Genomic DNA, 12,753 nt, shown 5'->3' with positions numbered 1-12,753 from the left:
ANGGCTTTTTTTACATTTTATAAATCAAACTTTAATAAACTCAGAACATGCTGTAATATTATGATCAAAATAAATAAAACATGTTGACGAAGAAATGACTCGACAAAGTGTTGAAACGCAAAAACAATAAATACAGGATAAAGTGTTTTATGTGCTGCTGTGCGTATGCGCGTCTGGTGATTTCAAATTGTGGTGAGTGGGAAGTGAGGAAACGTGGAAGGTGAGGGTCGCAAGGTGAAGGGCGGGATGAACCAACCATCTGGCAAGATGAGTGGGAAGTGGTAGGGAGGAATATGTGGAATGGTTCGAATTAGATAAAAAGAAGGTATTGTAAGATGGAATAGAGAGGCCATGGTAGTTGATGTGGAGAATTAATTTTTCAAAGGTTCCCATCTACTTATGTTTTCTCTGATAACATTTCCTCACTATTATGCTATAATATTTAGAAATGAAATTATTTTCAAATCACTTTTTCCATAAGACCTGAAGATAAACTATCTGACGGCTGATAAGAAGAGTGATGAGGGAGCACTTAAGAATGGTGGTGCTGGCGGAGGTGATGAAGAAGCTGTCAACCAGTCTGCAGCGAACATCGATGAAGCAAGAACTGAGGCATCCATTTTGAGGTCGCCTCATTCGCAGGATCACCCACATCCCCACCACCATCTCGTGCCCACCATACTCTCCAGTTTGTTCTCCAAATTGAGGATCAAACAAAAACGAAGCTCCCACCATGAAATTTCAAATACGTTTGACTTGAACAACGAATCTGATCCCAGCAGACGCAAACGGCGGGAGTCTGATCCTGTTTTTAAATCCATCGACAGGAAACGAGGATCGCATAAAACTTTCTGGAGCGCGAGGACTCAAAAAGAGAGGCCACATTTGGGATCGTACGAGCACAAGACAACCTTAAAGTCGGAAAAAATTGATCAGCTGTGGGGGAGTGCAGAGAATGATCTGAACGTCGCCAGCAACAGCAACAACGACGATGAGACCAGCATTGGCCTCAGTCTCGACAACAAAAGCAATCTCGAAGAGAACATTCAACCGAAGCAACACGTCGTCAGTTTCACAATGCCCGTCGTGTCGTCCAGTTTGACATCACTACAACAACAGCAAGAAAAACAACAGATCTTTTCAGAACAACCACAGCCGCAACCACAGCCGCTACAACAGCCGCAACAACAACCACAACAGAAGCGACACAGTCAAGAAAATTTAGACAAACAAGTGAAAGCGAGGCATACAAAGACGAAAAGTTTAGACTTGCGGTTCGTACATGTTTCTTTTGTACTCCAACCCATCTTCATGTTTGTTCATCGTTTTTGTTGCTTGTAGTCCAGAAGACTGCGACAATGATGTGATGAGATGATTTCAAATGAATGATTGACTCGAATGGTTGTCTGGTGGCCATTGCATTATTATTATTAATGGTCTCATTATTATTTTTTATTAGTAGTAGTAGTTGCTGTCGTATTAGTAGTTTGGTTCAGTAGTAATAATAGTTGTTGTTGTAGTAGCAGGAGCAGCAATAGTAATTGTATCACACTCATATAAATTTAATCAAATTGATAACAAAATTTAATACTCACGCGCCCACATGCACACATATTCACGCATACATACACATTCACACACAAACACGCACACACACATTCTCTCACACTTCACACGCACACACACACACACAGGAACAGTATACGCATGAGCATTGGACGAAAGTTCAACTCTTCAAGGTGTGGTTCTTCATACATTTGGTGTATCGTGATTGTATATTATTTTTCTGTATTCTGCTTTCATTTTCATGTATCACGTTTGTCCTTTATAATGCGCTTGTATATTATGTTGATGTTTGTATGTATGTCTTTTTATTATAAATTTGCCATCCATCAATGTTGATGTTTCTTTATCTTGTTGCTTCTTCTGCTGGCGTTGTTTCATTACATCTCCTCGTTCAGAGGCTTCAGCAGGACTCTCTTTCTTTCTTTCTTTCTTTCCTTCTTTCTTTCTTTTGTTCATTTGTTCATTCATTCATTCATTCATTCATTCAATCAATCATTTATTTATTTATTTGTTTTCATTATTTATGTGATGTTTAATACTGACAATCCATGGTATTGTATCGTGAATGTGTTTCATTGAAGTGACATGTGAGATCCGTGAAATGAAATCAATAACAAATAAATTAATTAATTTTGCCCATCGTAAGTCTTTCAGGAGTCGATCTCAACCCCAGTTACAACGTTACAATTACTAAATAATGATTGCAATAAATGCCTTTAAATCAAAAAAAAATATTGAAATTTAGAATAAAACGAAAGTTTTTTCATTTCTTTTTGTTGCAGTACAAATCGCGCACTGTTCTTTCCCAAATCTATAAATAACCTGAACTTGCGGGATTCCCCGTCTGATATAAATAGCAACCTGCGGAAGCTGCTGTGTGACGGAGGGGCAGGCGAGTGCAGCTCGAATGTCTTCATCAGCATCGGCATGCCTCTCCAACTTTCACAAGTCTTCCAGGCTGGTTCTTAGTTTTTTTTTTTAAATCTTTATTAATTTCTTGAATTATTTATTTATTTAGGTTTAAACTTTATTATTGTTGTTATTATTATTATTAAGATTTGGTTTAAAACACGTTTCCTGGATGTTTTATGAACATTCATTTAATTAGCTATTGGAATAATTTTTAATATTATTCCTTATGTTTCTACAAATTATATTTTTTTAAATATGATAATATATCTATTACTTTAAAATCATAATTGTTATCGTCGTTATTCCCCATCATTCCAACTCCACCGTTGATTGACAACATCTACAGAACCTTGATGAATCCGATACGAAGCATCATCATCATCATCATCATCTTCAGCATCATTACTATGACCACAATCATCCTCATCACCATCAATATCCACATCATCAGTATCACTATCATCACCGGATTGCTAATAACAACAAGTTAAAAAAGGAATTTTTAAAGATGTCAAACAACGGTAATGATGATGATGGTGGTGGTGGTGGTGATAGTGGTGGTGGTAATAGTGGTGATGATGATAATGTTGATAACGATGATGATGATGACGAAGATGATGATAATGATTTGATCTTTACAATTGTGATCATAATTCAGTTTCAGTTACACTACTATATTTGCAGAATATATTAGCTATTATATATTATATTATATATTATATTAAGGAATAATATATTTCCTCACCTCAATGCAGCTTCATTCACACATTCGACGACTTTTTTCTTCGTAAATATTCTAAAAACTGCACTTTTATTTCTTCACCGTACTTTCTGTTTTTTTTTATTTTCAAGACTTTCTGTTTATTTTCTGACCAGTTCAAAATTTGATTATTAAAATTCTCATCCAAGGTGAGGACTATCTCATAATTCTCTTTCATTTCAACTGCATGTTTCATCGAACTTTGGTCTCGTTACATTCATTTGTAGATTTGCACACAGAAATTGTGTCCGCCAAATTTGACTTCAATAAATATTTTGATGTCTTTAATGTGCACAATGCTAGAGGTTGTTTCATTTGCTCAAGGGGAACAGGTTGGTTGGTTGTTTGGTTGTTTGGTTGGTTGTTTGGTTGTTTGGTTGATTGGTTAGTTGTTTGGTTGGTTGGTTGGCTAGTATTGTCTCTTGTTTTGTTAATAATTTTTTAAGCGAGTACATGCCTATGAACTTCTGATATTATTACATCACATCACCATCGTTATTCACCGAACGAGTTCTCACCAAATGTTTCAGTGAGGGTGTGTGAGGAAGATGAGGCAGCAATCAGGAAGGAGATTTTGAAGTTTTCCCTGCTCCTGTCGTCATCTGTGGCCTCCAAATCCACCGAACTGAACCTTTCAATGTATGCTGTCGTCTTCCATTTTAATGATCCACTTTCCACTCTGATACATAACAATCGCCGTTTCATCTATGCATGAAACGGCGATAAATTCTAACGATCAATTTGTTTGCTATTTATTAAATTGCTATTCTTTTTCGAAATAATTTTCAAATCCGCCGCTCTCCCCCATCATCAGATTGAAGCAAAAGTTTCCTCAGATGTTCCACAGCATTTGTTTGTACAGCGAGATTAGCTCGTTGTTGGGTGGTTCCAAGTTTCGATTGGAGGCAAGGCGCTTCATTCAAGAACTTTTTGCTGACCTAGATTTCAATGAGGTCAGATCGCTTTTAAGACATTTCAACATTTTCATGTATTTATTTTCAAACATATTTCATCAATAATTTTCAATATCCTGTATTAATTTTTTTCAGAACGTAATGGAAGCTCAATCTATCTTGAAGCTCCAGCCATCGTCAACAGCATCAACGACAACAACATTAACGTCAACACCATTAACAACAACAACAACATTAGCATCATCAACAACATTAACAACAACAACATTAACGTCATCAACAACATTAACGGCATCATCAAAATCAACAACAACTTCAATAACAACATCACTATCAACGTCAGTGGCAAAAACATCAACAATATCAGCAAAAATATTTTCATCTTCATCAATATCAACAACAACAATTTCAACAATATTAACAACATCAACAACATTAACACTGTCAACATCGAAACGACTCCAGTAACAATATCAAAAATGTCACCTCCATCAGCAACAACAACCTTACTAACAACAACAACTTTACCACCAACAACAACAACAACAACTTTACCACCAACAACACCATCCACGCTGACACCATCGACAACAACAACTTTTACAACACCAAAAACAACAACACCCCTTACAAGCAGCTCTCATCTTGGTTCTGAGATTTCTCAAATAAAATTGAATTTTGATGAAATGTGACAACCTGTTTGTGATGTCGCTAGTTGAAATGGCGATAGCTGCTACTACTACTACTTTTGCTGCTACTGCTACTTTGCTGCTACTACCACTACTGCTTTTCCTTCTTGTCCTCCGTCTTCTACTACTACTACTATTACTACTACTACTACTACTACTACTACTACTACTACTACTACTACTACTACTACTACTACTACGGCTACTCATACTACTACTGCTTCTGCTACTACTAATGCTTTTATTACTACCTCTATTGCTGCTGCTGCAGTTGTTACTAGTACAACACCTGCACCTGCTACAAACACTAGCAACCACAACAACCACAGCGGCAAGCAATGATTCTACATTGGCTAATGTTATCTACCGACTACCTCTCATGTGGTTGATGGCTTCGCTGATGGCTTCATGGTGTTGTGTTCAGTTGATTGTTGACCATCATGGCGAGCCGCACTCTTTTCAATCGCACATGCGCATGTATTTATTCATTTCATTCTCTAGTAATAAATAAATTTATTATTTATCGTTATGAAACTTTGTATTTTTATATTTCATCGACTCTTCATTAAAATTAGAACTTACTGGCGTTGTTTCTAAAGTATCGTATATGTAATATTTTTATACTGCGTGATGTTATTTATTCATTATATTGCTCTAAACTGCCCGCGCTAATGTACACGATGCTCCCACATTCGTTCGCCGCACCAGTGAACATTCGAGTTCAATGTTTCTATTTATTACTTTATTAAATATGATCAGTAGTAGGGGTCATTTGTGTTTGGCTAATACTCAATATTTCTGTAACTGCTGGTTGGTATCTGGCCTTTCTGATTTGACGTTTGACCTTTCCATTTCATCTGAAGCCTTCTTTTTAATATGCAAGTTCTTTGATCGTTGCATTTCGCTTAAATACTTTATTGTTGCACTCGCATGCTAACTTACGTCAAATCACTTCACGTTTCGGTGTGTGTGCTTATTTTTATGTGAAGAGTTGTTTCAATTTGAGGAAGTGAGAAGTTAATGCTGTTTTCTGGGCTTGCCTAACTAAAGAAATGAGTAGTTGAAATTATCCTCACCAAACGGAACTTTATCCAGAACATGAGGCACACTCATTCGTAATGTTCTGCTTTAACCTTGCCAAAGTGTTAATAGCTTTTTCATTTAGTAATGTATGTGCGTGATTATCTGGAATCCTCCATAATTTTATTAAAACTTTGGCGCTCACGACCCCATGTGCACGGTACCACATCAGTTATATTCCTTAAACCTCTGAGACCGATGGTCTCGATTTTTGAAATTCTTTCCTATCTTTGGCCAATTTATATTCACTTTATCGTCTCCAGTCCATTTTGTAATGTCAATCATCCCATTCTCGGAAGGCCTTCGCAGGGTTCTCCTCCATGCTGTCGTTAGTGCGGTTTTAACAAACGTAAACCGGTCACCCGGTTTTCTGTTCAAAAGGTCCTAATTTTTTTACTTGGACTTTTCCTTGTTTTCAAAACTGGTTTTTTACGATTTCGTTTTTTCATTTTTTGTTTCCAACTGATTCCAAATTTTTTTTATAGTTTTCTTAGTTTCAAATTCCATATGACTGATTTTATTGTTATTTATTATCATGGTCTTTATTATTTTTTATTAATTAGAAATTTGCAGCAAGTTGTCCATCGTACACTAGCAATCAATGAACAGCATTCTATATTTTTTTGTGTTAAGGTTTAGTTCTAACTCTTGACGATGTTCTAAAAAGCACCATCATCATCATCCTGTTCATCAAGTTCATCAGTTTGTCAACATCTTCATTTATTTGCCGCCATCATCATTAGGTTGTCATCGTTATCATCATCAAACTTGATGTGATGTTATTAATGTTGAAGAGTCATGAATAGAAATATTTCAACAAACAGTTCATTGTTCTGTCGAGGAGCAGACGATGACTTGTATACCTGTTCATTTTGAAATAATATTTCCCGTAATAATCATTAATTTATTTCCTCATAAACAGTTCTGCATTCGTCTTTTTATTTTTTATTTTGCATTTGGTAGCTGTATTTCTTGCGCCGTTTTCAACTCAAAATTCATGTAAAAGTGCATTTCACATCAACAATCAAGAGATTAAATTCATTGATTCGTTATATCGATCTTACATTATGAAATTCTAATCAAATAATTTCAGAAAGATGAAAAAATATAAAAAAAACTGTCAAACGACGAAACGAAATGTTGTATACGAATTAAAATATTACAAAATTTATAAAACTTGCTTCGTTATGTTTCAGTCCGAACTTGCAATGATATGGGTGGGTGTTGAAGGTTGGGAAAGATGTCATGTGCAGCTTGTAGTGGTGTTATACCGAACTGGAACTATCTAACCCACCAAAATTTTACGAAACATTAAAAACAGAAGATAAATAGGATGGAAGTTTATTATTTCTCTTTTAATAACTTTACTTTAAAGTTTGTTTTTTTTTGTTGTGGTTACGCCGCTTATTATGGAAATAGTAAATAAAAACACACTGTTCTGTTTGATATGCAATCTTACGTTTGATGAGGTCTTCGGGTTTTTGAAGCTTTTAGTTAACCTGGAAGTTCAACTGGAATATTTCGTGATAGATCGGCTAGCGGGAAATTTTCATGGCCAGCAAGTCTGCTCGTTCGACCGTAAAACCACCTGATCCTAGAAAGGTGAACGATGTGAATGAAGAATTAGTTACTTTGAGGCAAATGAGTGAACGCAAGCATAACGTTTTTCGCGTTTCATAGCTTGACAATCTTACAAACGTAAAACCAAATTGCCGTCTTTAGGTATTTGTGACCATGATATTCACAAAGATTGGTGAGATAGACACAGCGAAGGAGTGTTTCTCTGCGGAAATCATCATTCAGTACAGGTGGAGGGAGGCCCTGCTCGATGGCAAGACCAAAGAAGTTGGTAACTAGGGTGTTGGTGGACGCCTCAGTTAACTCGCATATGTTTTAATTACTGATTAGTAAACTTATTAGTTTGCAAACGGTTTTTTATATAACAGTAAATCAGATTTTTTTAAATTATTTATTAGTTGATAAATTTAAAATAAATAAAGTTGATTATTTATCCTTGATAAATTTTCAAACACACAAAAAGTAGTTCAATTAATTGTCACCATATAATTCATTCACGACCCCAAGAGGCGTTTCATAGTGCCCAGTAGAGAGGCAGATATAAAATGGCGGGTGACTGCTGACAGTATTTACCCTTCGTCCGAAGTGTACAATGTAGATGTACACACGTGCAATGTGCACTGTCTGATTTGTATCATACGCTTAGTAGCTATGTTATCTGTGCGTATGGTATGTGCCATCTTTTTTAAAGTGCATCTGAGTCATTTGTGAAGGGCGCTATAAAAAACAAGAAAAGAAAAATCACCAATCATAAGTTTTTATTATTTAATCCAGTAACTTCTTAGCAACAAAAGAATTTTTTAAATTACATGAATGTTTACATTATTTTTTATTAATTACCATTTATTTGAATTGAAATCTGCGATACTGACCATCAAAGTTGATATCATTTTCTCAGTTCATCAAATTCACAACAGGAGTTGAAAAAAGTCAACATAGACACTCTGTGGAAACCGAAAATATTTGTTGCCAACATCCTGTCGGAGACACGAGACACGACGATCAACACGGTCGCATTTCCGAACGCCAACAACCAGGCCTTCATGCTCTCACAGAAAAAATTGAAAGGCAAATTTTCAGAATATCTGGAGCTGCAGGAGTTTCCGTTTGATGTACAGGTGAGTGGATGCACTTATGAAGTGTATTCCAGGTGAATGTTCATTGTAAGCTGTTTATGTCCAATGCAGAATAAAGAAATAAATTTTAAATTGGATAATTGTCATTCAAACATGGAGCGTAAAATATGAATCTCAACAAACATTTAAAAACATGTAGGACCTCTCCATCATGGTGAAGTCGAAGCTGAACACAACAGATGTGGTCTTGGAGGAGGACCCGCAGACCCCTTCAGCCGTCATCGTTAGCTCCTTCGTCAACGAGCAAGAGTGGATATTGAGGTCGGATGTTAGGGTGGAAAAAGGACAAACCGAGGACATCATCGTGGGTGGCAAGGCAGTTGGCGGCAAGTATCCCTTCCTTATTTTTAAATGTTCCGCCGAGAGGAGGTACCAGTACTTCATATGGAACGTCATCATCATCATGGTCGGTTGTGCAAAAAATTATTAACTATTGTATATATGCCTTCATGTAGAACTGTATGTCAAAATATGATCTTGGATTTTTAGTTGTATCTTTTAAAATACAATGCGATAAAAAATAATCGATCGCGCCAAGTTTTACTTACATTTAAAAGTGGTGCTGGTCGTTATTTTTTCCACCTACTCAACAGTTGCTGATTTGTTTGATGTCCTTCACGACGTTCGCAGTGGAATACAAGCTGACTCCCAACCGTCTCCAGCTCACATTCCTCCTCCTGCTCACCACCATCGCCTTCAAGACCAACATCAACAACTCCCTCCCCAAAATTTCATACCTCACTTACATGGTTGGTTTTTCACATAACGCATACAAAAAAACATTATTTTTATGATTTACAAAAATGTATTGCATATTTAAAATTATGTATACCAAATTTTAAATATTTTAAAAGTTGAAATAGGCGGCAGATTAATCTACGGAGATTTTTATCTATTTGTCCGTTTTGGTTTGCTTTATTTGAATTATCGTTTCAAAGCGATAATTTTTATTGGCCAGGACAAATATTTCCTGGGTTCCTGGTTCATCCAGTGCATGATGTGTTGCTGGCACGCGCTGGTTGGAGGTATCCTCGTTAAGTACGACTGGTGCATCTGGATTGACAGAATATTTTTAATCTTTTTTGTCTTTGCATACTTCATCTTTCTCCTCCTCTGCTTCTCAACCGTTTTCCGAAATGTTGGTTTCATGATTCTATTATTGGAATAATTTAAACTTTTAATTAATTGAATTATTGAAACAATTTTAATTTTTAATAATTTTATTATTTAATAGTTTTTACTGCTTTTAATTGATGCAGTGAATATTTTGTGCAGATGCTTAAAAGGCGGAAAGCAGTAGCCAGCACACCGGTTAAAGAAGCAAAGAATTTAACAGTTATTATGAATTATTTTTTTCATAAGCGGTTTTTCCATTTTCAATTGACGCTACCTTTTATTCTACCTTCAGGTTTTCCATTCAGATTCAACACACCAAACATACATTGAAATCGTTTCACAAGTTCAAAAGTTGAAATGTAATTTAATATTTAATTACGATTAAATTTTCAGATTCGCTTGAATTTTAAAAATAATGATTAAATATGAAACAAAACAGAAGCACAACAGACATCGCTTGTTGAACGACGAGACAGAACCACTGAGGCACAGCCTAGCTAACTCGTCATCATCCAACTCCCACGTTCTCAACAACTTCTCATTCAGTGATAGTGACGAAGATTTTTGAACTTTTTTACAGCATAAACATTTTTAGAACACAAATCAAATTTTATAAAAAAAATAATGTTCGAAGTTATATTTTAGAAACGATTTATTGTCCATCACTTTTCTGCTGGATGTATTTACTACGTCATTTTGTTAATGAACATTTTCTTTTGATTTCATTCACGTTAGTCGTATCGTTGATGTTCAACTTGTTTTCTAGAAAAGTTTTGTGCAAATTTTTGACCGTTCAATGAAAAAATATACCGATGGTTGAACCAAGAGTACAATCACAGCATTACAAGAAACTTTTTTGAAAGTTTTGTTAAAAATTAATTTGTAGAAAATTTTCGCCAAAAAAGTTGCTGTCTGCTGATATTATTTATAGATGCAGTTTAGCATGTGACTTAAATATCATTCTCAGTTAAAGAACCTAAGACTAATGACAAAGCAGCATTTGTCTCAGATGATGATAGGTTAGTTTGCGCTTTTCCAAATTTGAATAAGATATATTGGAATATTTTGGTTATATTACTTCATCTGAATAAATATATTGTGTAAGGATTCCATGAAGATAACAACAGAATTGTCTGACGAATGTTTTTTTAAAACTGTAGAGCCATGTTTCCGTTAACCTGATGACTCTGCTTTATAGCAAGTAAATAATGAGACGCGCGATTTCGTGGCCAAAATTTGGACTTTAGTAGATCTAAAAAAGTACAGTGGTGGCAAAATACGGGACTTCTCACAAAGTATGTTTAACTAAACAGAGAAAAAACATCGCGAGAATGGCTTGTTTATTCAGAAGGCACTAGAACAGTATTGTGTAGACATCGTGTTTTGTTTTTAAACAAATCGAGCGTTAAAACAAAATTAACATAAGAATGCTTCAATGATTAGGAGAATGCTTATAATGAGCTGAAAGAGCATGAAAATTCATTGCCTCACTAAAACTGCGTACATGAGAGGTCGTGTACGTGCTGTAAGCCAAATAAACTCAAAAAGTTAAAGGATCAATTGGAAACTGCTGTTTCATGTAACAACTATTTATAAATTGTATGATGATGTTTGCGTGAATATTTTTTGAATTAAAATTTGCCATACAAATATTTTTTAAAACTCAAAAATCCCTGATGGTACTTCCATTACAAATATTAAAATTTTTCTCCATTGCCAATTTTATAGACAAAAAAATCTACATGTTCTGATTTCTGTTATTGTTACTTTTATTAAATTAATACTTGTTCATGGTAATTGCATTCCAAAACATTAGAAAATTAATGGTTTGATTTAAAAAAAATTAATCTGTATTTCAAATAAGTTGTGAGTTGTTCACTTACATTCTCACAGGAACTTTCTTTTTCTAAAGATGTGTTTATTCATTGATACATCACTCACTTTCTTCAATCTGTTCATGGTGCATGCATTTCAAAACATTAAAAATTTAATTGTTTGATATATAAAAAAAATTAATCTGTTGTAGGCTTACTTACCTTCTCACGGTCATTTTCTTTTTCTAAAGATGTATTTATTTGTTCCAATGCCACAGGTGGTTTTACAGACACAACCTAAAAAAATGACAAATTTTTATCAACTAATTTTTAAATGACTCTAGACTAAAAGAATTTAAGGACACTTCTAAACAGCTTAATTCAATAATTTATGCAACTTCATAACAAAAATTAAAATAAATTGAAATGGCTTTACTTCAAAACATGAGGCTGCATGTTTTTACAAACGTTTTTAGTTTCCTGCCATGACAAAATCCCTGAATTTGAAGTGCTAACCCGTAGGCATCCAATCATCATTATTTGCAAACTTTATTTTACTAATCCAAATATTTCTCCTTCTTTATCTTTAGGAAATCTTATTTTTGTACAGATATAAAGACATAAGTGTACATTGCTATATAAATCAAGTTCAATAATAATATACAAATAACACCATACAAGTAAATAATTAATAAACAATATTGTATGGCATTAAATAAATGGATTGTGGTCTATATCCGTTCACAAAAAAATGATCAAAATGTTTTACTTTAAAAAGTTAGTTTAGCATAACTTTATGAAGTTGATGTGTATCTATAACCTCATTAAATTAAACTTTTAATCCAAATAACTTTTTACTAAAAAATAAATTTGTAATAATCAGTTAAAAAAACGAGATTGACTTATACACGTTTAAATTATTACTTTTAGATGTGAATTCAAAAAATAATACAATATTTTAGTTAAAAAACAATAAACATTGAATTGGTTGAACGTAGAAAGTAAACTTCATTTGTGCCGGTAAAAAGAGAAACCGACATCCCTGGTTAAAGGTCTATTACACTCTTCCAAAGTTTAGAAGAATCAACAACACTCAATCAATCAATCAATCAATCAATTAGTTTATAAAGCGCTATTTCCGCTATGTTCAACAGCGCTCCTCAATGATTTTGAAAACAGATGGGTCTT

At 34.5% G+C, this 12,753-nt stretch overlaps 2 protein-coding genes across 2 annotated transcripts; both read left to right on the top strand.

The window, feature by feature from the left end:
- Positions 1-94: 94 nt before the first annotated feature.
- Positions 95-4,844, top strand: HELRODRAFT_172488 (hypothetical protein; the record flags this gene model as incomplete). Its single annotated transcript, XM_009019144.1, has 9 exons — positions 95-107; positions 482-1,274; positions 1,695-1,739; positions 2,349-2,527; positions 3,355-3,543; positions 3,769-3,877; positions 4,053-4,226; positions 4,391-4,633; positions 4,790-4,844. The coding sequence occupies 9 exons, from the start codon at positions 95-97 to the stop codon at positions 4,842-4,844; spliced, it is 1,800 nt and encodes a 599-aa protein (XP_009017392.1).
- Positions 4,845-7,472: 2,628 nt separating this feature from the next.
- On the top strand, positions 7,473-10,319 carry HELRODRAFT_172487 (hypothetical protein; the record flags this gene model as incomplete). The annotated part of the gene is made up of 8 exons (XM_009019143.1): positions 7,473-7,523; positions 7,644-7,766; positions 8,007-8,168; positions 8,417-8,617; positions 8,775-9,041; positions 9,229-9,384; positions 9,594-9,773; positions 10,191-10,319. The coding sequence occupies 8 exons, from the start codon at positions 7,473-7,475 to the stop codon at positions 10,317-10,319; spliced, it is 1,269 nt and encodes a 422-aa protein (XP_009017391.1).
- Positions 10,320-12,753: the final 2,434 nt, after the last annotated feature.

The sequence above is a fragment of the Helobdella robusta genome, assembly GCF_000326865.2.
Source record: "Helobdella robusta unplaced genomic scaffold HELROscaffold_23, whole genome shotgun sequence".
NCBI lineage: Eukaryota > Metazoa > Annelida > Clitellata > Rhynchobdellida > Glossiphoniidae > Helobdella > Helobdella robusta.
This window is presented reverse-complemented; position numbering and strand designations above follow the sequence as displayed.